The sequence below is a fragment of the Aphelocoma coerulescens genome, chromosome 26, assembly GCF_041296385.1.
Source record: "Aphelocoma coerulescens isolate FSJ_1873_10779 chromosome 26, UR_Acoe_1.0, whole genome shotgun sequence".
In the NCBI taxonomy this organism is placed as follows: Eukaryota; Metazoa; Chordata; class Aves; order Passeriformes; family Corvidae; genus Aphelocoma; species Aphelocoma coerulescens.
This window is the reverse complement of record NC_091039.1, coordinates 2,356,540-2,383,553: the sequence shown is the minus strand read 5'-3', so window position 1 is coordinate 2,383,553 and position 27,014 is coordinate 2,356,540. Positions and strand designations below refer to the sequence as shown.

The 27,014-nt window shown below is 50.3% G+C and overlaps 2 protein-coding genes across 4 annotated transcripts in view; both read left to right on the top strand.

The window, feature by feature from the left end:
• KDM5B (lysine demethylase 5B) overlaps positions 1–15,998 on the top strand; it is a 56,027-nt gene extending 40,029 nt beyond the window's left edge. Inside the window, exons 18-27 of the mRNA XM_068995651.1 lie at positions 1,282–1,396; positions 3,369–3,724; positions 4,799–4,937; positions 6,707–6,886; positions 7,711–7,869; positions 9,656–10,141; positions 12,004–12,115; positions 13,434–13,588; positions 14,241–14,567; positions 15,133–15,998. Coding sequence (XP_068851752.1) covers positions 1,282–1,396; positions 3,369–3,724; positions 4,799–4,937; positions 6,707–6,886; positions 7,711–7,869; positions 9,656–10,141; positions 12,004–12,115; positions 13,434–13,588; positions 14,241–14,567; positions 15,133–15,270 — 2,167 coding nt within the window. The 3' untranslated portion in view covers positions 15,271–15,998. The remainder of the gene's footprint in view (positions 1–1,281; positions 1,397–3,368; positions 3,725–4,798; positions 4,938–6,706; positions 6,887–7,710; positions 7,870–9,655; positions 10,142–12,003; positions 12,116–13,433; positions 13,589–14,240; positions 14,568–15,132) is intronic.
• Positions 15,999–25,036: 9,038 nt separating this feature from the next.
• Positions 25,037–27,014, top strand: part of IPO9 (importin 9) — a 39,022-nt gene continuing 37,044 nt past the window's right edge. For 2 of the 3 annotated variants that reach the window (XR_011146653.1, XR_011146652.1), the window contains exon 1: positions 25,038–25,223. Coding sequence is in view for 1 of the 3 variants with exons in the window: in XM_068995706.1 (XP_068851807.1) it covers positions 25,073–25,223 (151 nt within the window). In the remaining 2 variants the exon portion in view is untranslated. Of the gene's footprint in view, positions 25,224–27,014 lie in introns of all 3 variants that reach the window. The other variant, XM_068995706.1, reaches the window with a different exon arrangement.

Genomic DNA, 27,014 nt, shown 5'->3' with positions numbered 1-27,014 from the left:
AGTGTGGCCCTCATTCTCCTGGCAGTGGAAGGCAACAGTGTTCCTGCCCTGTTGCCATGTTTTTTCCTGTCTTTCCCCTTCCTTCTCTGTTCCTTAGAGTCTCTGAGAATTTGTGCTTGGAGACCTTTGTGATTAATAACCCTGGATGGACAAGGATTGGGCTTCTGTCAGTGGTTTTTCTGGTTTTCAAAACATCTTGTGTCAGCTTTGCCATTTAGATATGTGTGTGTATATGTACATAAATATTTATGTATTTCAAAACTTGTGCCTTTTCTTGGAAGATACGGTAGGGCTTCCTCAAAAACCAGTAGAACAAAGCAGACTGTAAAGAAACCTGTGTTGTACCTGAGACTTTGAATTCATTTTATTGTTCAGCTGTGGGGTTTGGAACTCCCAGTGTGATCCTGTGTATCCGTTAAAAATACCTATTTTTAACACAGAATGGTAAATTAAAATTTATTTTATAGTGTTCACATTCCAGTCATGCTGGCATATCCTGCTGGGCTGTTCTCCTCTTTTGTATAAATAACATGCTGTGGATTCAATTGGAGCCAGCATTGTAAGGGATCTCTTTCCTTTTCTGTTCAGGGTTCTCAGACCTCATTAATACTGGCTTGAGTTTAGAAAGCTTTTAATATTGGGCAATTTGTTAACACTTATAAGCCACTCATTTGACACAAAGCTTTTAGATAAAAATAAAAACGCTGATTTCAGTGTAGAGAGGATTTTTCAGAAGTGCCTACACAACCTGTCAATATAAAACCCATTCAGAACTGGGATTTGTTCTCTTTTGGTGTGGGCATGGGCAGAGCTGACTACAATAGCTACTGCAACATAACTGAATAGTTTATCCACAGTTGCTTTGTGTTCTGGAAAAAAAGCTTAATTTTTTTCCATAATAACCAGTGCCCTTCCAAGGCTGAGTAGTTGTTCCAGAATCCTGTTTAATATGAGTGTTTCAACAATAGCTCGTTCTGCAGTGGCAGACTGAGGTTTCCCATGTGTGTGAGCCCTGGGCTGCTTGGGTGCTTGTGAATATTCTCTTATTCCTGAAGAAGGCCTGGCTGACACGAAATCCTAAGCAGATGTCAGGCAATCAAAAAATCACAGAATGGGTTGGGTGGGAAAGGACCTTAAAGCTCACCTTGTTCCACTCCCTGCAGGAACACCTTCCACCAGAGCAGGTTGCTCCAAGCCCTGTCCAGCCTGGCCTCGATGTTGAGAGGTTTGGTTTTTATGTTTTTCAGTGATAACCAAGAAAGCTGAACGGTGTCATTGCAGGTACCGCTCCGGGGGAGGGAAGTGTCAGAACCAGCTGACGGTGAACGAGCTGCGGCTGTTCGTGAGGCAGCTCTATGCCCTGCCCTGTGTCCTCAGCCAGACACCACTGCTCAAGGTAACCTGGGAAAGCCTCGGGAAGGGAGCCAGGAGCATTTACAGAGTGATGGGTTTGCACTGCATTCATCTGCCACGTCACTATTTGCTCCAAGAATTAATACCTGGGCACTGGCAGGCTGGGCTGACTTGTGCACGTGGGATGCTGAAGAAAGGAGCTCTGAGCAGCTGCTGTTCGTAGTCAGCAGAGTTTTATACTGCACAGGCAAATCAAACCATTCATGTTGTATGAAGGATTGCAGGAGGAGGAGCAGGATGACCTTGGTAACTACAGGTTAAGAGTTTGGGGTCAGTTAACTGGTCTGCTCTTATGAGTAAAGCCAGGTTAATGTGAGAGCCTTCAAACTCCCCGCTGCTCTGAGGAACAGCTCTCTCGTTCTTACCACTTTCCTTCATTAACCCAGAATCAGCTTTCTCAGTCTTGTAATTAGATCCCTCTTTGTGCTCTCAAGCCACATTCCAGGAAACCCCACAGACAGCTCCAGCCAAACCCAGCCCAGGCTGCCCAAATCAGAGTACCTGCTGCTGGCAGGAGTCAGGTCACTGTGAATCCCACAACCACCAGCTGTGCTGGTTCTGTGCTCCCCAGATGATCAGCCCTCAGGCAAACTGAAAGCAATTCAAAATCTTGTTTCAGAATTTGCCAAAATGTTCCATATCACACTGAGGGGCAATTAAAAAAAATCTGTGCATCTGCAATTCCTGTCTTAAAGGAGAAGGGCTTTGCATATTCGTGACACTTGAAACCAGGAGATGGCTGTGTCCAGCTCTTGAACTGTGCCTCAAGTATCCACCCAGCACTGAGACACCAGACAGTGCCATGTAAATGAGTGGGAATAAACCAGTTCAACTCAGCTTTGACTGCTGCTTTGGAAGCTTTATCAGCCCTGCAGTGTGTGGATCAGATTTGATACAGTCCTATTTACAGTTATTTGTTTATAGCACTGAAGCTGTGAAGTTTTCTTGGTGGTTGAAAAGCAGAAATTTGGAAATGCCAGACATGCAAACAGTTCCTCTCCATCTGGCATTCCTGAACAGGAAAATAACAAACACATATGGTCGGGGTGTTCCTTTGTATCATCCTCAACAAGCCTCAATTATATGTAGTTGTGCAAATTAGGCCATTAATATAAATGACCAACATTACTGGAGATGGGTTCACAATTCAGTCTGTCTCTAAAAAATGTTTTATTCCATGCTGGGGGAGGTTGCCCACCCTGGGAAACAGCCTCACTGGCAAAATGCCAAGGTGTCAGCTGTGAGGGAAGAACTTCCTGCAGGAACAGCATTTCAGGCAGCACTGGGAGTACTGGCAGGTTGCTCCATACAGAATAATCCCAGCCTTCACTGTGGGATTGCTCTGGATGACTGTGCTTTATCCTGGGGAAAGTGCAAACAGCCCCAGAGATACCTTTTGGGGTAATGAGCTGCTGAGTGCCTGAAGAGAGAGAAGGTGTTTCCCTGCATGAGAGAGTAAAATGCCTGTGGCTCACTGAGACCATAGGGTGCAGCTCAAAAGCCTTAGCAGTACAGCAGGAATGAACCCCTGAACCTCTGCGCCCTTCCCAGTGTTTTTCAGAGCCTTCATAATGCTCACCTTGCTGTTCCTCAGCTGCCTGAACCATTCCAAAACAAAGCCAGACAGCAGCACCCATGGGAACACTCAATTTCCCTTTACATCCTTTCTGTTCTTCCAGCCCTCTGTCTGACACCTCTGGGACTGGAATTGCCTTGTTCTGGGATACTCAAGCTTGTGGCCATGTTACATATGACAAGGTGCTGGCCCAATACTGTGTGTTGAAGACACTACTGCAGTGTTCCTGCCCTCGGGATAATTTGCCATGTGCACTGTGTGTGTTGCAGGGGGGGGTTTGCCAGGACCCTGTGCTCCTGTTGTTAACCCTGCGCTTCCATGGTTAAGTGACTTAGCAGAGGACTTTCATCTGATTTATTGTTGCATTTGTGTATTTCAGGATCTCCTTGACCGTGTGGAAGCTTTCCAACAGCAAAGCCAAAAGCTCCTTTCCGAAGAGATGCCCAGTGCTGCAGAGCTGCAGGAGCTGCTGGACGTCAGCTTCGACTTCGACGTGGACCTGCCGCAGCTGGCGGAGCTGCGGACACGGCTGGAGCAGGCCCGCTGGCTGGAGGACGTGCACCTGGCCTGCTCAGAGCAGAGCTCCCTCACTCTGGATGACATGAGGCGCCTCATAGACTCCGGGGTGGGGCTGGCACCCTACCCGGCCGTTGAGAAGGCGATGGCCAAGCTGCAGGAGCTCCTCACCGTGTCCGAGCACTGGGATGACAAAGCCAGGAACCTGATAAAGGCCAGGTAGAGCTAAATCTTAGTGTTGTATTTTGTAGTTCCGTGAGTTGTTTCAGATGGAAATGCCTTGACTTCTGGAGGGGCTCCCCTTTGTTCATCCAGTTCCCAGCATGAAGGCAAAGCTTGTGGCAGCCAGAAGGGACAGGGCTGGAGGAGGGGCGTGAGGGATGGAGTGGTTTCAGGTGTCTCGGTTGCCTTGCAGTGAGTGTGTTGCTCAGCCGTCTTGTGCAAATTCTCCTTTTGCCACAGAAGAGGTTTAAGATGCCTCTTGCTTCTTTTGCACCTTCCCCTCCCCGCTGTCAGGCTGGAGGACACATGTCCAGATAAAGCTCAGATAGGTACCACCAGTGGGTAAAATTTCATAGTCCGTAGGGATCCATGTAGGACTATTTCTAACTAACAAGGAGGAGATTTTTCCAGATTAGTTGGTGAAGGGAGGAAGGAAACAAGCCAAATACATCCTTACTAAGAAAAATTTTCTTGTGGTTTTTACCTTCTGATTTATAAAGTAAAATAGGGAAGAACACGGTGTACTTAAAATTTAGGAAGGTGGCACAAACTTCCCTCAAGATTCTTTTTTTTTTTTAATTTTGTCATAGTTGGAGTATTGGAGTGTTTCTTACCCCCTACTAACCACAGTGTTGTAAGATAACTTCATACAGCACTTTGCTGACTAAGCTTGGGTTTAACATTTGATAGGGAGCTGTGCTGTGTTCGTAACGCTCTAAAACCTCAGAATCAAACTGGGAAATACAGAAAACCCAATTTCAGGTTTTTAACCTTCCAATGCAGACTCAGCTGGTGCTGGTCTGGGGTTTGGTGGGTGTTTGTCATTCAAAAGTTAATAGAAGGTAAACCTTCCTTAAGCCCAAATGTGAGAATATTTCTAGCAGGAGTCTAGAGTAAGCAAACAGATATTTCTAAATGTGCCTTGCTCCTGACACCCCAGCTCTGCTGGGTGCAGCCAGTACTGAACATAACATCATTATTTGGTGTGGCCCTCTGATTTTAATAACCCAGCTGAGTGGAAGAGCCCCTCAGTAAGCAGCATCTCACTTCTGGGCTGTTGTGTTCCCCCAGGCCCCGGCAGTCCCTGAGCAGCCTGGCAGCAGCAGTGAAGGAACTGGAGGAGATCCCAGCCTACCTCCCGAATGGAGCAGCGCTGAAGGATGCAGTGCAGAAGGCCAAGGACTGGCTGCAGGAGGTGGAGGCTCTGCAGGTACGTGAGCCTGGCTGCTGGGGAGGGACAGTGACCCTGCTCATGTCACCAGAGCCACCCCACACCCCGTGGGTGCTCCGGTGTCACACTGATTCCGAGCACCTGCTGTGGGACATTGGTTACACTCCCTGCCCTGATTCCTGCTTCTCTTTCTGATCTGTATTCCTTCACCTTTGCAGCTAACTGCCTGCAATAAAATCTATAAAAGAGCTATTAGCAAAAATCTAAAGTTAAAAAGTTACTGCATTATGGAACTTCACCTTCAGGTCACTTTTACTCAGTTGCTCAGTAACAGCTCCCTGTTAATCACATTTTTGTGTACTACACTGAGGTACAGAGTGGTGATACAGAAGTAGCTCCTGGCTCAGCCTTGCAAATGCTCAAGCCAGGGGTCAGTGGGACTGCCCAGATCAGACCAGGGTGGCACTGGGATAGCCCTGATTTCACATTTTGGTATAAGTTGCCAAATATTTTCATTTGTCTTCATTTTTTTTCTGATCTAACTTAGGGGTATTTTCAGGCCCCTCTGGCCTAAATTGGACTTTTAATAAAAAGTTACTTTGAGCTTTTATTAAAAAAACTAATTTTCCCATACTTAAATATTTTGAAGGAATAAAATTCATGTAATACTAACTTCCACTTGAGGGCTGTCTTGAAAGCACTTGAGTGATTTTTTTTTTCTTGGCATTTGCTAATTTCTTGTTCTGGACTCTAAAATTCTGCCTCTTGAATATGGGAAACTAGTTCTGTCTGTGCCAAGAATTCTTGCTTCAGTTCTGTGAAGGTTTTGTTAAATGCCTGTGGTCACTGTGGCTTGCAGGAAGTTCTTGGTGTCTGTCTAGGGGTGACTTTATGATGTGTATCCCATATTGCTGCCCTATGCCCAGAAATTAATTGGACTTGGAAGTTGCTAGAGATGCTGGGGTTGTTTTGGTGAATAGTTCCCCAGTCCTGCATCACTGCCTGTTCTAGAAATTACCTCTGGAATTACTTCTTGTGCTACTTTACTTCTGGGTGTGTGGTACCTGCATTGCCCGAGGTGTGGGGTGCCAAGGGAATGGCCAGAGCTTGCTCCCGAGTGGCACACAGGATACTGGAGGTGGTTTCCCCCCCCCCCCCCTTTACCTGGCACTTGTCTTCTGGTGCTGTAGCTCCCTGCAGTACCTCAAAGGAGGCTGGAGCTGGGGGAATCAGAGGTTTCTCCCAGGCAACAAAGGACAGGATGAGAGGAAACTGCCTCAAGTTGTGCCTGGGGAGGGTCAGGTTGGCTATTGGGGAAAATTTCTTCACTGAAAGGAGGGGTCAGGCCCTGGCACAGCCTGCCCAGCATAGAGTGACCATCCCTGGAGGGATTTAAAAGGTATGGGGATGTGACTCTTGGGGACATGGTTTAGTGGTGGCTTTGACAATGCTGGGTTAATGACTGAAATTGATCTTGGAGATCTTTTTTCAGTGTTAATAACTATGATTTTATGATTTCAGAATTATTTCAGTTTTCTGCTGTGAATGCAAAGTGTGTGAGTGGGAGGCTGCTTATATTGTTGGCACTCTTGTTTTGTTCTGTTTTCTTTTTAAAGGGTCATTTGGCAAGTGTATTCTTGCTTCCCAGCCCCTAAATGTGTTCTTAGTTTTGTCTGGGTAATCAATGACTAAGTGCAGCACAAATGTTGGACTGATAATACAGGTCACTGAGCTGTCTGAGCATTAAGTTCATTTTTACAAGCTGTGTCTTGGGTGCATCCAGCATTTCCTCATTTCCTACCTGGCAGGTCGGGGGCCGTGTGCCCGTGCTGGACACGCTGGCGGAGCTCGTCACGAGAGGCCGGTCCATCCCAGTGCACCTGGATTACCTGCCCAGGCTGGAGGCCCTGGTGGCCGAAGTGCAGGCGTGGAAGGAGTGTGCAGCAAACACATTCCTGTGCGAGAACTCCCCGTATTCCCTCCTGGAGGTAGGAGGGGAGGATTGGGGATGGGTCACGGCGCAGGCACACGGACTCAGTGTGTGCTCAGGAAGGAGCAGTAAATATTCAGTAGATTGGCAGAACTGCTTTAGGATTACATGAGCTATTGTAATAACTTTTGTTAGTGACCTATACTTTTAATAGTAGTTTTAAACTTTTTAAATGCTTAAGATTTAGCTATGTTTTCTCTTAATCAGTGGCTAGTGAGAGCAGGCAGTGCCAGTGTCTAACATTTTCCATATGAATATGGGAATATTGACAAGTCTGTGGCACTGGATTAACTCCAGTGCATCAGGCCAAGCTGCAGGTGAGCAGGTTCCTACCTGCTCCATCCTCCTCAGGTTCAGGTGTGCCAGGGGCGAGGCTGGGGCTGTGTTTGCTGCCCTCTGGAGCTGTGGCTGTAGCCATGTCACACCTGCAGTCCTTGAGCAATGTACACTCTGCCCTGCACTGAGGCCCTCTGAGCCCCCTCCTGCCAGGACAGACAGGAATGTGAGGCAGCCCCCGGAATCTCTGCTCTTTTCCAGGGTTTGCAGTTTCAGTCCTGTGGAGGTTGTCTCTCTGTACCAGCAGTCTGGGTGAAACACAAGGGTTGTTTGAGTCTGGCCATTTTACAGAATTGAAGTTCCAACCTTCCAGCTCTCCCTGCCTTCCAGATAACCTCATCCTAATCCCTCAGATCTTTGATGGAATAACTGCAGGAACACTAGTTCTCATCAGTTGCCTGTGGCTGCATCCAGGCAGGAAGGTGCATTAGGAACAGTGCAGGTGGAACACTGCTGCAGGTGGGACACTGCTGTTCTGTCCCTCAGGTATTGTGTCCCTGGTGTGACATCGGAATGCTCAGTCTGAAGAGGAAGCAGAAGAAGCTGAAGGAGCCAGTGCCAAGTGGCAAGAAAAAAAGCACTAAGCTGGAGACGCTGAGCGACCTGGAGCGAGCGCTCTCCGAGAGCAAGGACACTGCGTCCGCGGTATGTGGTCAGATCTTTCCTAACTGGAATTTCTTCTGAGTTCCTTGAATCCTTGTTTCTGTTTGCCTCCTGTGCAGGAGTGTGGCTTCCACCCTGTTCTTGCTGTGCTGCTCTGCAGAAGGACTTCTGGGACTGCACTTTTCTGTGTTCGTTTCAGACTTCCTAAAATTGCTTTCAGTGGAAGCAGCATGTGGTGTTTTGGGCATGAAGCAGCCTCACAGTTTGCCAGGCAGTGCCTGTAGCTGAGCAAAGCACAGGAAAACAAAAAATGGAGACCTGTTTTCCCTTACCATACCTAAACCTTATTAAAAATGGGATAGGGTTTGCCCAAGTCTGATCCTTTCAAAGAACACAATAATCCAGCACCATTTATAATTAAAACAAACACTCTAAATAATTAAAGAAAACCTCATGCTTTGTGGAGTCACTGAAACACTGCTCTGGGTGGAGCAGACTCAGTTGCTGGTGGGGAAGGGCTTCATTCCAGCAGACCTGGTGCAGAGCCTCCACCTTGGCCAGGTAATGATGGCCTGTGGTGGCTAATGAGATGCAGTAGGGGCTCGCTGGGGGGGCCTTCAGTGTCATTAATTGTGGGACATCTAAGTTTTAACCTATAGCAATTACTTGAAGCTTGTACATTCAGTGCTTTGGTGTTGGCCTCTCTTGTCTGGACCCCAGAGCTGGAGCAGTGTTCCTGTCGTGTCCCTGGGGCACTCTGGGGACGGGCGGGGCCCTGGGGTCACACCCAGCCCTCTGTGACTCCAGCACCCCTGGCTAAGGAGACCCCGGGGCTGCACCCAGGAAAGGGAGGTCATTCAGTGTGGCAGGGTTTGCTTCTGTCACACGAGGGGAACCAGAACCTTCCCACAGTGAGTCTTGGACACTGCCAGCCCAGATCAGCACCTGTGTGCATGTCGGAATGTGCTGTGCCCCAGTCCCATGTCTGCCCAGGATGGACACAGCTGTCTCATTTTTCTAGAGCTGATTTTAGTCCAGGAATTATGCTTGAAAGCCATGATGTGGGAAATAACCACTTTGTATGTATTTATAAACTCTCTTGGTATGTTTATGTACATTATAAAATGCGTAGAATTAATTAGTTGCAGCTGGTTTGAACAGCCTTTATGCAACTGGAATGTATTGCTGTCTTTATAGGAGCTAATGCTAAAGATTCCAGAGAAAAGGATCAGGAGCATCTGCAGAGAGGGTAAACAGCACCTCCAGGGTACACCTGAACTTTGCCTGCTGTTCACAATCCCCAGAGCAAGTTCATAGGTCAGGGCATGGCCCTGAGCACTGGGCAGTGTGTACAAGGTGGGGATCAGAGGTACATTCTCATTTGTGAAGATGGCCCAGGAAGCTTTTCTGAGTATCCAGAGTCAGACTGTTAAGAGACATATTCCCAGAGCAGTGTCTGCAATCCAGACTTGCACTTCAGGATCTGAGCTGCTTAAAGGCAGACTGTATTTTTGTAGTACAAAACACAAAAGCTCAGAACACAGAGTGGGTTAGGAGCTATTATTTTACAAAGGGATAAGCTTTTTATCTCAGGGCCTCATGAGAAAAGGGAAGGGAATTGAAGTCACACCACTGCACATCCCCACTGCTGCTCCTCCAATCCTGATTGCTTCCCTTCCATCCCCACCACTTCACATCCCCATCCCTGCTTCATTCCAGCATTTAAAGCCCTGAAGGCTGGCGTGTCTGAAGTGTGACAGAGCAGAGGGCACCCTGCTTGTAACAAGCAGTGTTCCCTTGGAGATGCCATCCTTTGACTCCCTTTCAGATGGCCACGCTGGGAGAAGCCCGGCTGAGGGAGATGGAGGCGCTGCGTGCCCTGCGAGCAGCCAACGAGGTGAAGGTGTTGTCGAGCGAGGAGGACGCCGAGCTCAAAGTGTGTCTGTGCCAGAAGGAGCCGGCTGCTCCCATGATCCAGTGTGAGCTCTGCAGGGGCTTCTTCCACACCGGCTGCGTCCCGGTGCCCGGCGCTGCGCCGGGACTGCGCGTGTGGCTGTGCCCGCACTGCCACCGCTCCGAGAAGCCGCCTCTGGAGAAGATCCTGCCGCTGCTGGCGTCCCTGCAGCGCATCCGCGTCCGGCTGCCCGAGGGGGATGCCCTGCGCTACATGATCGAGAGAACTGTGAACTGGCAGCACAGAGCACAACAAATGTTGTATTCAGGGAATCTAAAACGCATCCAGGACAAAGTTGGCTCAGGATTACTGTACAGCAGGTGGCAAGCCTCGGCGGGCCAGCTGCCAGAGACAAACAAGGTGAGGCGGGGCCGAGGCTGGGCTTCCTGGCACGGGGAGCGCAGGGTCGGCGAGGACAGGGGCTAACACTGCTCTGGGTTTGGGCCCGCTGTAGCTCCCTACAAATCCAGACAAGACAGAGGGTTTGTTCCTGCTTTGCAGCTCTCAGGAGATGGGTCCTGCTGTGCCCCTCAGCCAGGATGTGTGTGTGCCCCAGCAGCAGCTTCGTGTTCCCTTCTGCTGGAGTCCAGGAACAGTTCCTCCCAAAGAGCCTGTTTTCCCCTCTCCTCTTCCAGCTCCTGTGTTCTGCTGTGACACCACTAATGACAGAGCTGCTGAGTTATTGTTTCTGGAGTGCTCACTATTCAGTTGCTCTTTATATTCTGCTCCTACAAGGATTCAAATAGGGTTTTAAGTGTTGAGAATTGACCGACAGAGGCACAAACTGTCCTGTGCATTACCAGCTTGGCTCTCAGACAAGGTTGTTTGCAACAAAGTGTCTTCATCCTTTGCTGCTTCTCCTCACTTCCCCTAGACCTCCCAAGCTGAATATTCTGCTCATATTGCTGGGTTTAGCCACATCAGCTGTTTCAGGTGGGGTAGTGAGGGAGTTTGTCTTTTTTCAGTGAAGATCTTTCAGCAAAGAGCACAAAGAAGGACAGGAGTTAAACAATTTTCCTGAGATAACAAATGCAGAAGATACCAGAAATCAAAGCTCTGTGTTGTATAAAGAACATGAAACACCCCAAAATGGAGTATACTTTATTGACATTTTGAAGCACCTTAGTTTTGCTAGTCTAGTCTGGTTACAGTTAGGTTGTGTTTCTGTTTTCACATTCACTTATGTTAAAACATAAACCATGCCACACATGCCTGATGGGGTGTTGCAGCTGCTTCTCATTCACTCAGCTGTGCCAATGGCTTGTGGTGACCAAATTTTTCAAGCAGGAAAGTCAGGATACAGAAATTAAAATATGTTTAGGTATTTAAGAGATAGATCAGCGACGAGTGTAGCTGAAAAAAACTGGCCAAGATTTTGGAAATATAAGTTGATGGTTGGGCCAGAAATTGAAACAGTGAGTTCAGTTTTATTAGCATGATGATACTAGCTCAGCGTGGAACTGTGAGGTTTCTCCCACCCAGAGCAGTGTAACCATTTTTGAGGGGTCTGGACCTTAAGTCAGTAAACCTTCCAAATCAGGCTGTATCTGGCTGAGCTAGTCCAGGTCCCTGTGACTGCATTTCCCAAACCAGAGGTCCCTGGCAAGCTCGGTGGAAGAGGATCTGACCATGTGCCTCTGCCTGGGTCCCTCAGTGTTCCTGAGCCAGGGACCCTTCTGAGCCAGGCCCCAATGTACCTCAGCACAGGTGTGAGCTGAAACTTCCGTCCCCATGCATTTGAGGTGGTTTTCTGGTGAAGCCAGTGTCTCACCATAGCTGTCCTGTCCTGTCCCAGTTCTGTTTTCCCTGTCATCTGGGCTAATTCAACACTCACTTCCCCACAAGAAGCTCTTCCAATAACCACTGGAGTTGGGCTGCTTGACCCTGGCCAAAGTGAGGAATGTGGGTGAGTTTGAAAAATTCCCTTGAGAGCAGCAGTGGGAATTGAGGAGAGCCATATTCTGCAAGGGGCCCAGGCACTTGGGTTAGTGAGGCAGAGGGTGTTGTGGAAGGCTCCTGGTGAGATGCCTCTGGCAGTGTCAGGAGGTGCAGGCTTTGCTGTTGGTGTGTCTGTGCCCGGGCAGGGCAGGGCAGGGCTGCAGTCTTTGGACCAGAGCAGTGAGATTCCAGTAGCTGTAAGAGAAACAAGTATTGATCCTATCACAGTTATTCCACACTTCAAACTCCACATTGAGTGAAACTGTCTGCATTTTGTTTTCTAGGTGTCACAGACAATTGGAGCAATGTCATTCTCCATGCCTCATGACTGGGATAACAGAACTGTCTATTTGCATTCTCCATTCTCTACAGGACAGCACTGCATCCCACTTCATGGTATGTAATCTTCACTTTGCTTTGTGGGGTTTCTCCCTGACCCCTCCTTTTTTTCCCTGTGTTTGAGGGAGGAGGGAGGGTGTCCTGGTCACCAGGAGATGGCTGAGCAGGCTTGTGACTGTTGGTTGTTCCTCCATCTCCTCAGCAGTTTTGGAGCTCAGTGTCCAGCTTTGGCAGAGGGGTGCATTGCTCAAAGGTAGAAATTTCCCATGTGTAGTGAAAAGGTGTAGCACAATGGGACAAGAGGAATCAGGAGAGCTGGCCCCTTCCCACAGGAACAGCTGCCCCAGGCTGTGCCCCAGCCGAGCTGCAGAAGGGGGAAGGAAAGGGGAGAGGCCACGGGAGGTGTAGGAGGTGGATGGGAACAGCAGGGATGTGGTGCTGGAGGCCATGGGGTACTTAATCCACGGGACACAAGTCCACATGAGCTTTGCTGCAGCACAACTGTCCAGCTGTCAGACTGGGCTGTCCCAGCCCTGTGGGGCTGCTCTGCTGGGGTCACTCAGCACAGGCTCTGGACCATCCTCACCTCAGACTCAGTGGGTTGGACTAACAGACAAGCTGTGAATCACAGCATTTTATGACTGTGACAGAAGTTATTTACTATTTCTTCCCTCCTGATGCATAATGCTCCAGGAACACAAGTCTAGACTTACCTTCATGTCTGTGCAGCTTGGTCTGTACCGGTGTTAGAAAAGCCATTTCAGTGGAATGTTACAGTTCACATCAAACAAGGCAGTTCTTTGTGTCACCAGGTTTATTTTTCATATTTGAGTTATTCTGAATTAATAAGCTGTTCTTTATACAAAGATTTTGGCCTCCCCAGCCGGGACTGTTTCAGAGTCCCACATGAGCTTTGGAGCCAGTAGCAGCAGGGGGTAGTGACAATAGGACCTTGTCACCAGGCCCATCCTCTCAGCCTCCCGTCCTCTCTTCTCATGGCTTCCTGTACAGATCTCACTCAGTTTGTTCATCTTACCCCCCACTCATTAGGTAGTGAGGGGATTGTCACACTCCTGTGGCTCCCGAAGCAGGAGAAGTTGCCAGGAATGATGGCAATGCCTTATCCTTGAACCAGCAGGGAATGGGAGCATGGCAGGGTGCTGAGCCACAGTGCAAGCCTTCATCTTTCCTTTTAACCCTGCTGTTAAAAACGAGCAGTCAAGAGGCAGCAGATAAGAACTAACTCATACAGTTGCAGATTTAAAGTCTTTCACCATTTTTTACTGTGCTACCAGCGATTTTTCATTATCTGTGCAGTTCTTGCCAGTGCTGGCACTGAAAAATTCCTGCTGTGTCTCCTTGTCTTTCACACTAGTCATTAGCACCGAGCTGGACGAGCTGATGATGGAAGCCCAGCTGCTGCAGGTTTCTCTGCCCGAGATCCAGGAGCTGTACCAGACCCTGTTCACGAAGCAGAGCCCTGCCCTGCAGCCAGAGCAGAAGTCACCCAGCACAGCCACAAATGAGAAGGCAAGTGTGCAACAGCAGCACTGAGCTGGGGCACCCTGGGGAAGGGCTCTGCCTCAGCCCCTGGGCTTTACAGGGGTTTGTGTGTGTGCCTGCACTTCCATGAAAATACATTTTCCGTGTTCAAAGGAGTCCAGAAGTTGGTAAGAAATTAGTTACAAATTATTGAATACAGTATGTGGCCTAATACATTTTTAAAATTTAGGTATGTGTTTATGGTCAGTCTCTGTACTTTAAATACATCTGTCCTGATTTCATAGAATTGCAGAATCCCGGACTGGTTTGAGTTGGAAGGGACCTTAAAGCTCATTTTGTTCCACCCCTTGCCATGGGCAGGGATACCTTCCACTAGCCCAGGTTGTTCCAAGTCCCATCCTGGCCTTGAACACTTGACCTGTGTTGAGGCTTTCCTAGGGAGCTGCTGTGGAAGCTGTGGGCTCAGAGGCAGGACATGAGGATGGTTTTCTCTCCGAGTTCTGTCCCTGGGGCCTGGCCCTGCCTTTGGTTCCTCTTACACATCTCAGGCTACTGAAAAAGCAGCACTGTCAAACACTGCAGCTGTACTTAAACCTATGCCTAAAATCAGGGTATGGAATAACAGGATAATGGGTGTTAGCTGCATACTTCCAACCTTGCCAAAATGTCTTTCCCATAGAATGAGTGTTGCCGAGGAAAAAAGGATGGGATCAGTTACATGGAGAGAAAACTGAAGCGGCGTTTTGAGAGAGAGAGCTTCTGTGGTGAGAAGAGAGCGAGAGTAAAAAAGATGAGAACACCCAAAAAGAAGAAACTGAAACTGAGTCACTCAAAGGATCTGTGCAGTAACAAACTGGAGAGAGAGCGGGAGCGGCTCCTGGAGCTGCAGCGTTCCAGCGACAGCCACCTGCTGCCCTCAGACACGTCGTTCTCGGAGCAGGAGGACTCTGAGGATGAGGATGCCATCTGCCCAGCTGTGAACTGCCTCCAGCCCGAGGGGGATGAGGTCAGGAGGGGCAGACCCATGGTGACATTCCGAGTGCTGGGATCTGGGACAGGGAGCTGCCCTGGGACTGTTTGACTGCAGAAAAGTTGTTCTTGAGGGGAGTGGGAGGCCCTGGCTAACCCAGGGCCAGTGTCTGTGCAGCTGGGATGGGCAGGACTGACCCCACCTGCCCTGGAGTAGCCGTGTGGCATCAGAACATCTGCACACAATGGGAAGGGGCAGGTGGGGCCATGCAAACACTGTGTCCATCGCTGCTCTTGGGATACAGGTGTGGATGGGCTCTGTGGGTGGGGGCACTGCCTGGGGCTCTGCTCAGGCCCATCCACGCTGGAAACAGAGAAGAGGGGCGGCTGAGTCTGTGATAGGTGGGAAAGCAATGGGGAGATAAGGGAGGATGTGCCCTGCCCACAGCCCCAGAGAGCAGGCAGCACAGTGAATGTCCAGCACAAGCCAGCTGTGGAACAGGACGTTTCTCATGTAAATAGACCAGGAGCCCCTGGATGACCCACAAGTGAGGGGGACTTTGCCTGGCCTGGCTCTGACCCCTGTGTCTGCTCTTCACCAGGTCGACTGGGTCCAGTGCGACGGCAGCTGCAACCAGTGGTTCCACCAGGTGTGTGTGGGCATCTCCCCGGAGATGGCGGAGAAGGAGGATTACATCTGCGCCAGCTGCGCCGGCAAGGACGCCCAGTACCGAAAGTAAAACCCCCATAAACCCTTCAGGACTCGAGTAAAGAAGGTTCCCAGTTTTCCAGTTAAGCCACAGGGGCTGGTTTAAGAACCAGATTGCAAATGGTGCTACTTCTATCCTTATGGGATCATTTTCCAGAACTCAAAACAATTTTTGACACTTTTGTATTTTCCCTTGATCTGTTTGTGGTTGTTGAGGTTTGAGATGCTGACTGTTTGCAGGGGTTTCCACCGATTGGGAAGGCATTTGACACATGCACCTTTATTGTACAGCATTCAGTTACCTCTGGGATTTACCGGCGTATTTAATTCAGCTTGGTTTGGGTGCAAAAACAAACAAAAAAAAACCCCTGCACCTTGAATTCTCCAATAATCCTCTTTTGAGGAAATCCCTGTTTACTCTGTTAACTCTTTGGAGACTTTAGTTTTTTTCCACTTTGTTTTTCGTAGACTAGGTTTATTTATCTGAGCAATAACTTCTATGTCTGGTTTCAGTGACTGGAATGACAATTGAACAGCGTGTTGCTTCTAGCATTGGTTGATGTACAGACAGCAAATGTTAGATCCTAGTGTCACTGAGGGCCCTGTGATGTAGAAGACAGGAAAAAAAAAATCTGTAAAGTAATTGCCACAGCTGTATTTTGGCTTTCTCCTTTTTTGGGTAGCTTGTATCAAATGTTGCAGTTTATATTGTGGAATAAACCCCTGGTTATGTTATAAAATTAAATGTTGGTGTTTTTAGAGAGTTTGAAATGCTGTTTTATTTCCCTCTGAATCCACGCTGCATTGATGGGTTCTCTTAGCCAAGAAAAATTCACCTTCCAAAGAAGCAATGCAGAAGCTGTGGTGTTTCTTGTCTGTTCAGGTTTGGAAGGAGGAGGGAGGTCAAAATGTTACACCAAAAAGAAAGAAAAAAAACAAAGAAAAAAGGCTTTTCCAAGGTTTTTGCAAAGCTTTTCCAAAGCTGAAATTATTTGCAGGTTGAGCACATGAAGAATTGAAGGTACAATTTGGGGCTTGGCAGGGGCAGCAATGGGGATTCACACGAGAGGCAAAGGTGTGGAGCAGCTTCTCCTGCCAGCCCTGCCCAGCTGCAACAAAGGAGAGACCCTCCCCCACTGCCCGGGCTGGTGGCCACCGTGACCTTCCCCGTGGCCCACCGGGAGCTGGCTCTGCACAGCCCAGGCTGGTGGCCACAGCAAGCTCTGCTCTGCCTGTGGCCGGACTCCCTTCAGCTGCTCCTGCCTGCAGTTAGCCCAGAAGCCTGAGGAATAAGATTTCTGGACTGGTTCCAGTTCTCCCAGAGGCTGTTCAGGGCCTGTAGCTGGGGCACTGCAGGTGTGGCACCACCGTGCTGGGGGAGGAGACTGGACCTGTGAGCAGCAGAGCTTGGGTGTTCAGGCCCACATGGGGCTGCACCCGAAATCCCTTGGGGAGCAATCACTGCTGCAGAACACAGCTGGAAAATGGCCTGGTGGCAGGGATGTGCCTCCAAGGCCTGCCAGAGGTGGAACCTCTGGAGCCCTGGGAGATGGGAGGGCTGGAGACCTTTGTGTCAGGGAGAGCACTCTCCATATGACAGCTTGTCCTCACCAGAACTGTGGTGGGCTTGGTGTTCCCTCCACTCACCATTCCAGGAGGAAATTGCTGGTAAGTTTTTTCCCTGCTGGTTTTACCCCTTTTCCCATGGGCAGAAGTACACAGAGTCACTGGGGTAGGGCAGAGCCTTGGAGTATCTGTGGCTGATGGTGATGTGGAGGGTCTGTAGGTGGGATCAGAACTGTGCAGGAATTCGATCCCTCAGGGGTTTGGTTTGGTTTTGTTTTTTAAACATTCATTTTTAACTGTTAAGAGAATCTTCAGCCTGGCCCAAATGATCTGTCTGAAAGTGCTGGGGTGGGGGAGAGCCTTGAGCCTGAGTCGTGTCTCTGCTTCTATGGTATAACTGGTCCTTTTTATTTTAGTACCAAAAGGATGCTTTGACAACTGGGGTTTTTTTTCTCTTTTTGCTTGGAAGAATCTTTGTGCAATGCTGAGATAACAGTCTGAGCTGGGGAAAAACACTGCTCTGTAATAACTTCCTTTCAGAGGGGACAGACAGACAAACTGGAAATGGAGCTGGCACAGTGTCTGATGCAGCTGAATCATTACAGAAGTTTCTCTGAGTCCCCTTTATTTTTTTCCATTGAAGAAATGGCTGTTTATCAAGAAGTGCTAGAGGAAATGGGATGCAGTTAAGTTTAGCATGGTGATTCTGTACAGGACCAATGGAACATTGGCACTTTGGGGACTCGGGGGGGTCAGAGGAGACCTTTGGGGTCCAAACAACAGCATTTATTATCAGGATTATTGAGTGCAGTAGAATTGGTGTGCAAGTCTTTGGAAATGACCACATTGTTGCTTGGAATTTTTCAAGAAGTGGAAACCCCAGTCCATGGGTGACCTGTGCCTGCAGCCCAGGACTGCTGGAGGATTTCCTGCTGGAGCTGTGAACCCCAGACAGTGCCTGCCATGCCACAGACCCTGCCCTTGGGTTTCATCCCCATGTTGATACTCAAACTTGATGAAATCAGGGTTTGACTTCTCTTAAACAAAACAAGAGATTTGTTCTCTTTGGGGTGGGCTCTGCTGTGGTGCCCTTTGCACATTCCTCATCCTTGGAGGGTGACAAGGGCAGAACATGCTCACAGTCTGGGAGGGTGAGGTGCCCCTTTCACCCCTCCTTTTGTACACCCCAGATTCCCACAGGCTAAGCCAGAACAGGAAAAAGGTCTATCTCACCTCATTCTGCTGCTTTTCTTTATTTTATTTATTTTTATAATGTAGCAACCAAGTACATCAAACCTCCCTGGATTGATCAGATCCTAATTCTTTATATAATAAGAATAATTTAGGGCCTCTACATTAGTTTAATCGTAAAACAGGACAAAAAGGAAATTAAGTTACCCTACCTGTGGATTTGAGGCTGAGAACTCTGATCTAAAGCCTGCCTATACCGGCTGCCAAGGCCCTGAGATTGTACCTGCTGTGCCACCTTTAGTCCATGGGATCTGCCCCGTGTGTGTCATAGCCTGGGAGCATCAGAACAGCCCAGTGTGGTCACACAGCACCAATAACTCACCCAAAGAAGAGGCAGAGCTTTGGTTCCACCTGTTCAGGTGCTACAAAGATGCTCCAAGGGCTGGAGCCCCTCTGCTCTGGAGCCAGGCTGGGAGAGCTGGGGGTGTTCACCTGGAGAAGAGGAGGCTCCAGGGAGGCCTCAGAGCCCCTTCCAGTGCCTAAAGGGGCTCCCAGAGAGCTGGAGAGGGACTGGAGTGACAGGACAAGGGGGAATGGCTTCCCAGTGCCAGAGGGCAGGGATGGATGGGATATTGGGAAGGAATTCTTCCCTGTGAGGGTGGGGAGGCCCTGGCACAGGGTGCCCAGAGCAGCTGTGGCTGCCCCTGGATCCCTGGCAGTGCCCAAGACCAGGTTGGACAGGGCTTGGAGCAGCCTGGGACAGTGGAAGGTGTCCCTGCCCATGGCAGGGGTGGAACAGACAGACTTTAAGGTCCCTTCCAACCCAAACCAGTCTGGGATTCTGTGATTCCGTGAACTTATTCTTTGAATTCAGAACATGGAATTCACTCGAAGACTCTCCATCATCCAGGCTTTATGAAAGATAAAATCAATGTTGGAGAGTGTTTGTTGGGTGTTTGGGCTGCTCCGGGGTCAGTGCAGCTCAGGGAATTGGGGCTTCCAGCAGGGGTTCAGCTGCCAGGACCCTGCCAGGGCACACAAAACACCAAAGAACTGCAATGATTAATGTTTGGCTGCACGAGATGTGTCTGTAGGGCACAACTACACGTCACACAGGATTCAGGAAGGGACCATCTCCACACAGCAGCATAAGGAGCTGAGACAGCTCTTCTGTGAGTCTAGAAATGAGTGTGCTGTTCTGAGAGAGTGGCTGAAGTACAGCCCTGAAAAATGGCATTATCCTTCATTCAGAAGGGAACCAGTCTCATACTGAGAGCTCTCCTTGAGGATGTGAACACCTCACTCTGTGAAGGAACAGCTCCTCACTGAGAGCAGCATCAAGGGAGATAAAAGTCTATCTGGAAGAGGAGATAAAGCAGCCACAGGAGGAGAATAGAACTGCAGGTTCAGCACTCAACCGCTCTTAGAGACAGACAAGCCTGGGATCAGGGAGTTCCTGCAAAAAGGTCTTGGGTAGAAGGAACAAATATTTTATGACAAAAAGAAAAGCCCGTGTGATCATGTGATAGACTGCCAGGTCCGGAATTCCGCTTGCTGAGAGGAAGGTTTGCTGCAGGGTGGTTGAAAAGAAATAGCGACGTACCCTAAATTCAGAGGTGCAGCTCCTTGTGCACCTCAGTTTTTCAGGTTCTGAAAACCTGCTTACAGTAATGTTTTAAAGGAATTTGGCTGTTTGTTTAATCATAATACTGGGCCAGATTGATATATATAGCTCTGTGTGTGTGTGTGCATGTCCCTTGAAATCTGTGAGAGCTGGGGTTCTAAATGTCTGTAAGTAAAACCAGCAGCCCCCTGTCTACAGCACATCGAATTCACTTGAAAAGTCTCTCCATTATCCAGGCTTTATTGAAGATAAAACCAATATTGGAGAGTGTGGGTCAGGTGTTTGGGCTGCTTTGGTGTCTGTTGGGATTTTGGGTTTTCATGTTTTTGTTACTGTCTGGAGTTAAATTTTAACCAAGCAGGGGACAGGCTGGACTAACACCTTGTAACTCAGGCTGATCCTTTGCCTGCTCCATGTGCTGCCGTTATTTCTTGGGGAATTTTTGCTGGTTCCAGCAGTCCTATGCCACCTTCCTGTGGGGTCTTCCTCAGCGTGGGTCTGCAGAGGGAGCTCAGAGCTCGTGTACTTTGCCTGTGAGCTGAAGCAGCACAGGGGGAAACAGGGAGTTCATCATAAAATACCCCTTGCATGCCAAGGATGTCTTTTGTGGTGAGGGAACTGTCCTCCCTAGAGAAGGTCAGAAGAAGGGATGACAGAACTGGGGTTGGGCTTGGAGGCAGAAGTACAGTGTTTGACCAGCAAGCTCTGAGTGCTGACTTTGCAGGAGGGATCCCTGCAGAAACCTGTGAAGAGCCTGTGCAATGCCCAGACGGGTGGGAATTCAAACCTGGAAAAGCCTGGAAGATTCAAATAAATGGAGTTTCTACAAATACGGAAGAATGAGTCGGCGCTCTCAGAGTGGTTATGCATCACTTCAGCTAAAAGGATGATGGGCTAGACTGGCATTGCTCTGGGATACCCCTCCTCTCCCTAAACTGCATCCTCTTTTTTTGCAGTGTTTGTAAGGCAGAGGAAAGAGTTCCCATTGAGATCATTTTTGTCCTTTCCTAAGAGATCCTTGCAGAGATGTGTCAGCTCTGACGCTGGCAGCCAGCACGGAGAGCCAGCGATATCCCAGTGTGATGGAATTGGAGAATCACAGAATCATTAGGCTTGGAAATCCCTCCAAGACCATCGAGTCCAACCATTCCCCCAGCACTGCCATGTTCACCACTAAACCAGGTCCCCATGTGCCACATCCGTGCATCTTTTGAACATTTCCAGGGATGGTGACTCCACCACTGCCCTGGGTGGCTGTGCCAGGGCCTGACCTTCCTTTTGGGAAGAAATTTTCCCTCATCCAACCTGACCCCTCCCCTGGAGCAACTTGAGGCTGCCTCCTCTTGTCCTGTCCCTTGTTTCCTGGGAGAAGAGACCTGGACCTCCTGCCTCACTGATTTTGGTGCAGCAGGAGCTCTCTTATGTTTTCCACTAAGCCAAAATCCTGGGCCAGTGCAGAGACGACTGATGCTCCTTGGCTTGCAGAAGTTACACTTATATAAATCTGTATTTATTCCTCCAGCAGAAGCAGCATTTTGGATTGGGAAGAACAAGAGAGAAAAATAAAATACTCCCCTTTCAGAGACTTCTCTGTGGCCAGCAATGACAGAGGGATGGGATGAGCTCCCTGGCTGTGCTGCTCAGGGCAGGGCCCAGTCTGGGTCGAGCAGCGTGGCTGAAATGTGCCCTTCTCTCACTACAAAAATCCCAGCCTGTCGTGGTTGTGCCCATGCCTTTGGTTGGGAATGGCCTCTGCTGTCCAGTCTGTCTGCTCTGCCAGGGAGAACATGGCTTGTCTGGGGTATGGGCAGTGCTGGGCATGGCCTGAGCCCCCGGTCCCGTTTGTTTAGGGGGAAAGATGGGGCCCATCACCCCTCCTTCTGCAGAAGGAAATCTAACTTGGCGTGTGGGAAGTTTGTGTAACTGAGATGGGGATTGATTGCTTTCACCACAGCTGCCAGGCAGCGTCTCAGGTCAGCACAGAGGAGCTTCCAGAGGCACTTTGTGTCCCCTCTGCTCTTTTTGCTGATGGGAAGCTGCCCTTGGAGGAGCTGCCCACACCTGGAGACCAGGCAGGGAAGGTGAGGAGGGGACTCCAGCGGGGCCGGGGGTTGGTGCTGGGAAGGTGGATTCTGCCTCCGTGGGTTCTGTTGCTGATCCAGCCCCTGTGCTGGCAGAGGGGAAGGGCTGGAGCGGGGTGGCCGTGGGCTGCAGGATGGGGGCAGCAGGACACTCACTGTGCCTGCAAACAGTGAACAAAGCTGAACCCAGGCTTGAGTTTGTGTAGAATCTCAAGTTGCTCCTTCTGCTTTTACAGAAAATCTTCAAGTCAGGATGCAAAAGTTGCATGCATGGAATTGCAGAATCCCAGACTGGACTGGGTTGGAAGGGACCTTAAAGCCCATCTTGCTCCACCCTGGGCTGTGGGCAGGGACACCTTCCCCTAGACCAGGTGGCTCCAAGCCCTGTCCAACCTGGCCTTGGACATTTATTGTTAGACAGTACAAGAACAAGACTAACCCCCAAATACCAAATGTGTGGCAGCACATTCAGTTACCAGGTGCTCACCTGATAACCCTCGAGAGCTTTCATGCAGAAGGTGTTGTGGGCAAGGAATGCTGTCCATCACCATGACTGGACTATGGATGGGCTCTCAGTGGAAAGAGATGTTCCCCCAGGATGGAGGTGGTCTAAGTGTAAAAGTGCATAATGCAGCAGCTCAGGGGTTCTTGAACAGAGAGGGTGATCAAACATTGGAAGGGGCTTGTGTTGGAGTCCCCATCCCTGGAGGTGTCCAAGGGATGACTGGACATGGCACTCAGTGCTCTGGGCTGGTGACAAAGTGGGGACCAGGCCCTGGCTGGACTCGATGATCCCGGGGGGCTTTTCCAATTGGAGTGCTTCTGTGATTCTGTGAACGTGGCTGCCAGGCTCACCCCTGGTACTGGACTGTGTCTGTAGATGAATCGCTGTCATACTCCTGGGGACTTAATGACCAAATCATTACTGGATACAGAAACCTCACGGTGTTTTTCCCACAGTGTGTGGGAACTGCTATCCCCATCTGTAGCAGGTTCGGTTTGGTAACCGGGCAGAAACACCAATTTAGTGTAGAGGTGTGGCCCAAAATACTCATTACTGTTTATCTTCTGTGAGATAAGAATTAGGAGAAACGCAAAGCAGGCACCAAACTTGAAAGAACATAAAGAAGTTTATTAACAGACCTAAAAGAGGGGAAAAAAAATTATACCACCTTTAGAACTCTCCTCCCTTCCCCCACCTTCCTCCATTCTCCCACTGACAATGTAAAAAGACAACCCTTAAGATGTTCAGTCTGTTACCACTTCCATAATAACCTTGTTCAGTCCATTTAGAAAGAAAAGTCTCTTCTTGCCCATGCTATGAAAACAGTATCACACCGAGACAGCCACCCACTTCCAAATATTGTTCAGTCCATTTAGGAAGAGGAGTCTCTCTGCTTGCGATGTGAGTCCCTTCCCCCGACTTGCAGCTTTTCCCACAACTGCTTTCAAGGGTCCACTCTTGAAGTTTTTGGGGTACAATTTTAAGGTTGAGCTGTTCAGAAACAAAGAAACGGAGGCCCTTCTCCTTCCCTGGGAGCAAAGGGTCTTCCTCATCTTCATCGTTAGGACTGTCTCTGGGAGAATCTCTAGGAACTGAGGTTTCTCCTTTCCCATTTGGAGCCAAAGTCCTCATCTGGTTCATCTCTCCCTGTCCAAGCTTCTCATGAAATTACAGCTGCGTCAGCATCTGCCTATTGCTCACGAGTTGAACACTCCACCCCCAGATCTTCATGAAATTACAACGGGATACTCTGATATATCATAGCTTCACAACAGACTTTCAGCTTCAACCATCTCCTCTTTCTCTTCCCTCAGGTTTCTTCACAGCAATAAATGGATTAATCTCACCTCAGCCTTGCAGCTGGAATGTGGCTTATCGAAGTGGAGAGGGGAGAGCCGAGCCGCTCTGGCTGCCCACGGCAAGGCAGTGGGGGGGGTTCCATGGCTGGAACAGGCCCATGGCTCCAGGCTGGCCGTGGCCCGGCCCGGCCTGGCCCAAGCAGGGCCTGGCCTTGCCCACTGGCCCCCGCACGGGGCCTGCAGCCACCTGTGCCAGCGCCGGAAACGAGAGAGAGCTTGGGGGGGAGTTTGTCTATTCTTAAGTGTGGATCACAGAGGCGGTCACAACTTTAAGTGGCTTAAAGAATTGTCCATATTCAAACTGGCCAGCTGATAGGTTCTATCAGGTCCCAGAGGAAGCTGTAAGCACCCCTTAGCAAGGACACCCCTTCGGGGACTATGCTTGCTAACCTATGACACCATCCCAAAACACAACTGCATCACAGTCCCCCAGGTGAGAAGCTCACTTTGTATGTGTCAATACTGCTTTTTAATACTTGTAATGCTTTGTAAAATTGCTTATACTTCCTAAATAAACAGCTGCAGAAAACACAGGTGCGCTCCTCAAGGCTCACACTGGGTGTTCACCACACCTACGTGTGGGAAAAGAGGCTGTGAGGGACTCAGGGCTATTCCTCCCCATGACCGGTCCCTGCTCTGGGCTCCACTGGGCTCTCTGGGGGCTCCGGATGCTCCACAGGACCCTGGGCACTGCCTCAGCCCCCCGTAACTGCTCCCCCTTAAGGGGGAGGGAGCACCCAAGATCTCCAAATGCTTGTGGTGGAAAGGGACAAAAGTCAGTGGGTCCACAAAAATCAAAGTTTTATTCATAAATCACACACTTGTCATGGAAATTGCGGTGTTAATCACTGATCTACTCTATGAGCCCATGGCAGTGGGGTCTGGATAAGGCGGTGGGAGGAAAGAGAAGAGAGAAAGGAAGAGATGAATTAAAAAGAGAGAGAGAGAGATCAGTCAATCAATCAATCAATCAATCCATCCATCAGCAGTCGTGGTTCCAGCATGGTGATCCTGCCGATGGGATGTCCAGGGTCCTGCTTGGGGGTACCACTTTTTGGGCAGCTTTCCCCACCGTGACTCAGGTTTCTCGCTTTCCATGCAAATGAAAGCATGCACGGTCCCTTCGTTCAGACCCTTCTGGAATCAGGTCCGAGGCTTTGAGGGCGCTGATCCCGTTCAGCCCCTGCCCCTTCTCGGCCTCACTCCTGCGCCGGTGCCGCACTGGGATGTGCTCATCCCCAGGAACTACACCGAGGAGGTAGGTTTGCCCCAGAAAAGTGCTGCCCTGTCTCCGCACGGTCGCTCGTCCAGCCCATGCTCCCTTCCTCGCGGTGTGTCGCTCCTGGCCAGCCCCGCCTGGCCTGGGCCGCTCCGTCCGCGCTCGCCATTCCCTGACCCCCTCCGCGGTCCGCCGCGCCGCCAGGGGGCGCTGTGCGCGGGTGCCCGGCCCGGCCCCTCCTCCCGGCGCGCGGTGCGTTTGGCGCGCGCGGCCCGCGGAGGGGGCGGCGATGGCGGGAGGCGGCGGCGGGCCCGGAGCGGGGCCGGTGGCGCAGGGGCTGAAGGAGGCGCTGGTGGAGACGCTGACGGGGATCCTGTGCCCGGTGCAGGCGGTGCGAGCCGCTGCTGAGGAGCAGGTGAAGGTGCTGGAGGTGACGGAGGGTGAGTGAGGGCCGCGCTGAGGGGATGGGGGGTCCCCAGGCCGCCGCCGCAGCGATCCCCGGTACCGGCGCCTCATGGCTGCGCCTTGGCCTCGGCCGAAACTTCCAGCCTCATGGCTCGGGCCGGCGGGAGCAGGCGGCTGTGGCTGGTTTCCTGCCGGCTGTCGGTGTGTGCCCGATGTCCCTCACGGAGTCACAGAAGAGTTGGGGCTGAAAGGGGCCTTTGGAGATCATTCAGGCCAAGCCCCTGCCCAGGCAGGGTCACCTGGAGCAGGTGACACTGGGACACGTCCCGGTGGCTTTGGAACGTCTCCAGAGAGCGACCTCCCTGAGGAGCTGTTCAGTGCTCTGCCTCCCTCAATGTAAAGAAGTTCTTCCTCATGTTGAGGTGGAACTTCTTGTGGTTTAGTTTATGTCCATTGCTGCTTGTCCTGTCGCTGGGCACTACTGAACAGAGTCTGGCACCAACCTCTTGACACCCGCCTTGGAGGTACTTGTATGGATTAGTGAGACTTCCTTCTCAGTCTTCTCTAGACTAAACAAGCCCAGCTCCCACCGTCTCTGCTCATCAGAGAGATGCTCCAGACCTCTCGTCATCTTTGTGGCCTCTCTGGCCCCGCTCCAGCAGCTCCTCGTCTTTGGAGCAGCCCCTGCCCCACGGCAGGGCTCGGTGCCCGGAGGGACGGGCTGGCTCCCGCCTGCAGCGGGGTCACGGCGGGGTGTGTTCGGTGCAATGCCCTGGTCAGCGGGGCAGGAGGGCTCTGGCCGTGGGTGGGTCTGGGGTGGTGAATGAGAGCTGGGCGCCAAGAAGCGCTCTGAGCTCACCAGGGGTAGGACGTGGAGGGACCGGGGTGGTGAAGCAGCAGGGCTGTTACTCTGGGTTCCTTGTTCCACCTCAGCTGGAGTCCTCAGGGTTGCTCACATGAGGGTCATGGAGAGCCCTTCCATCTGCAGACCCTGCCCTGCTCCCACAGGGATCCCCTTCACCTCTGGATGCGTGTCCTGGCGTGTGCCCATGTCCTGCAGGTTGTCCTCTGTACACTGTGTGTTTGAGGCTGTGTGTGGTCAGGATGTAGCTGTGCCCTCATCGTGTGGAGCTGGATGGCAACTGGCTGATGGCTTTGGAAAGAGAGATTTTAAATGAGCGAACACCCCAAGTTCAAGCAGTGTCTCTAATCATTCCTTTACTCCTTTGGCCTTTTTATGGTGGTACTAGGTTTGTTCATGCACTGGCTGCTTTTTCTGTGTGGAAGATACATTTACAAACCTATGAATGCTAAGATTTTATTTTGCTTCAGCCTAAATGACTGGAGTTTGTAGAAACCACAGGAAGATTTGTAGATGGTCTGCTGTGATGAGAGCTGGAGAGTGCAGTGCTACAACCCTGGGCCTGAAGTTTTGCCTGGGGCCTGGCAGCCTGATGGACTGATTGTTCGTGGATCCTCCTGGAAATTTTGCCTTACCTTTAGACTGATTGCACTATTCTGAAGGTGTTTTGTGAAGTGTTTTGTGAACCCTTTCTGCTCCTGAACTTCAGCTCAGAAGTGTTACCAGAGGCAGTTTGTGGTATGAAGAAGGAAGGTGTAAGGGTGAGACAGGGTCAAGAGTGGTGTTGTGATTGTGCTGCTCTGGGAGTGAAGGCAGGCAGATTGTTTGATAAAATGTTTGTTGTTGTGCATTCCCTTAACGTGCTTGTACCACACTCAATGTAGCTCTTCCTGACATTACCAGGAATTCTGTGTGTTGCCCCCACAGCTCTGGGAGTTTTATTGAGTTGTTTGATGACATTGCA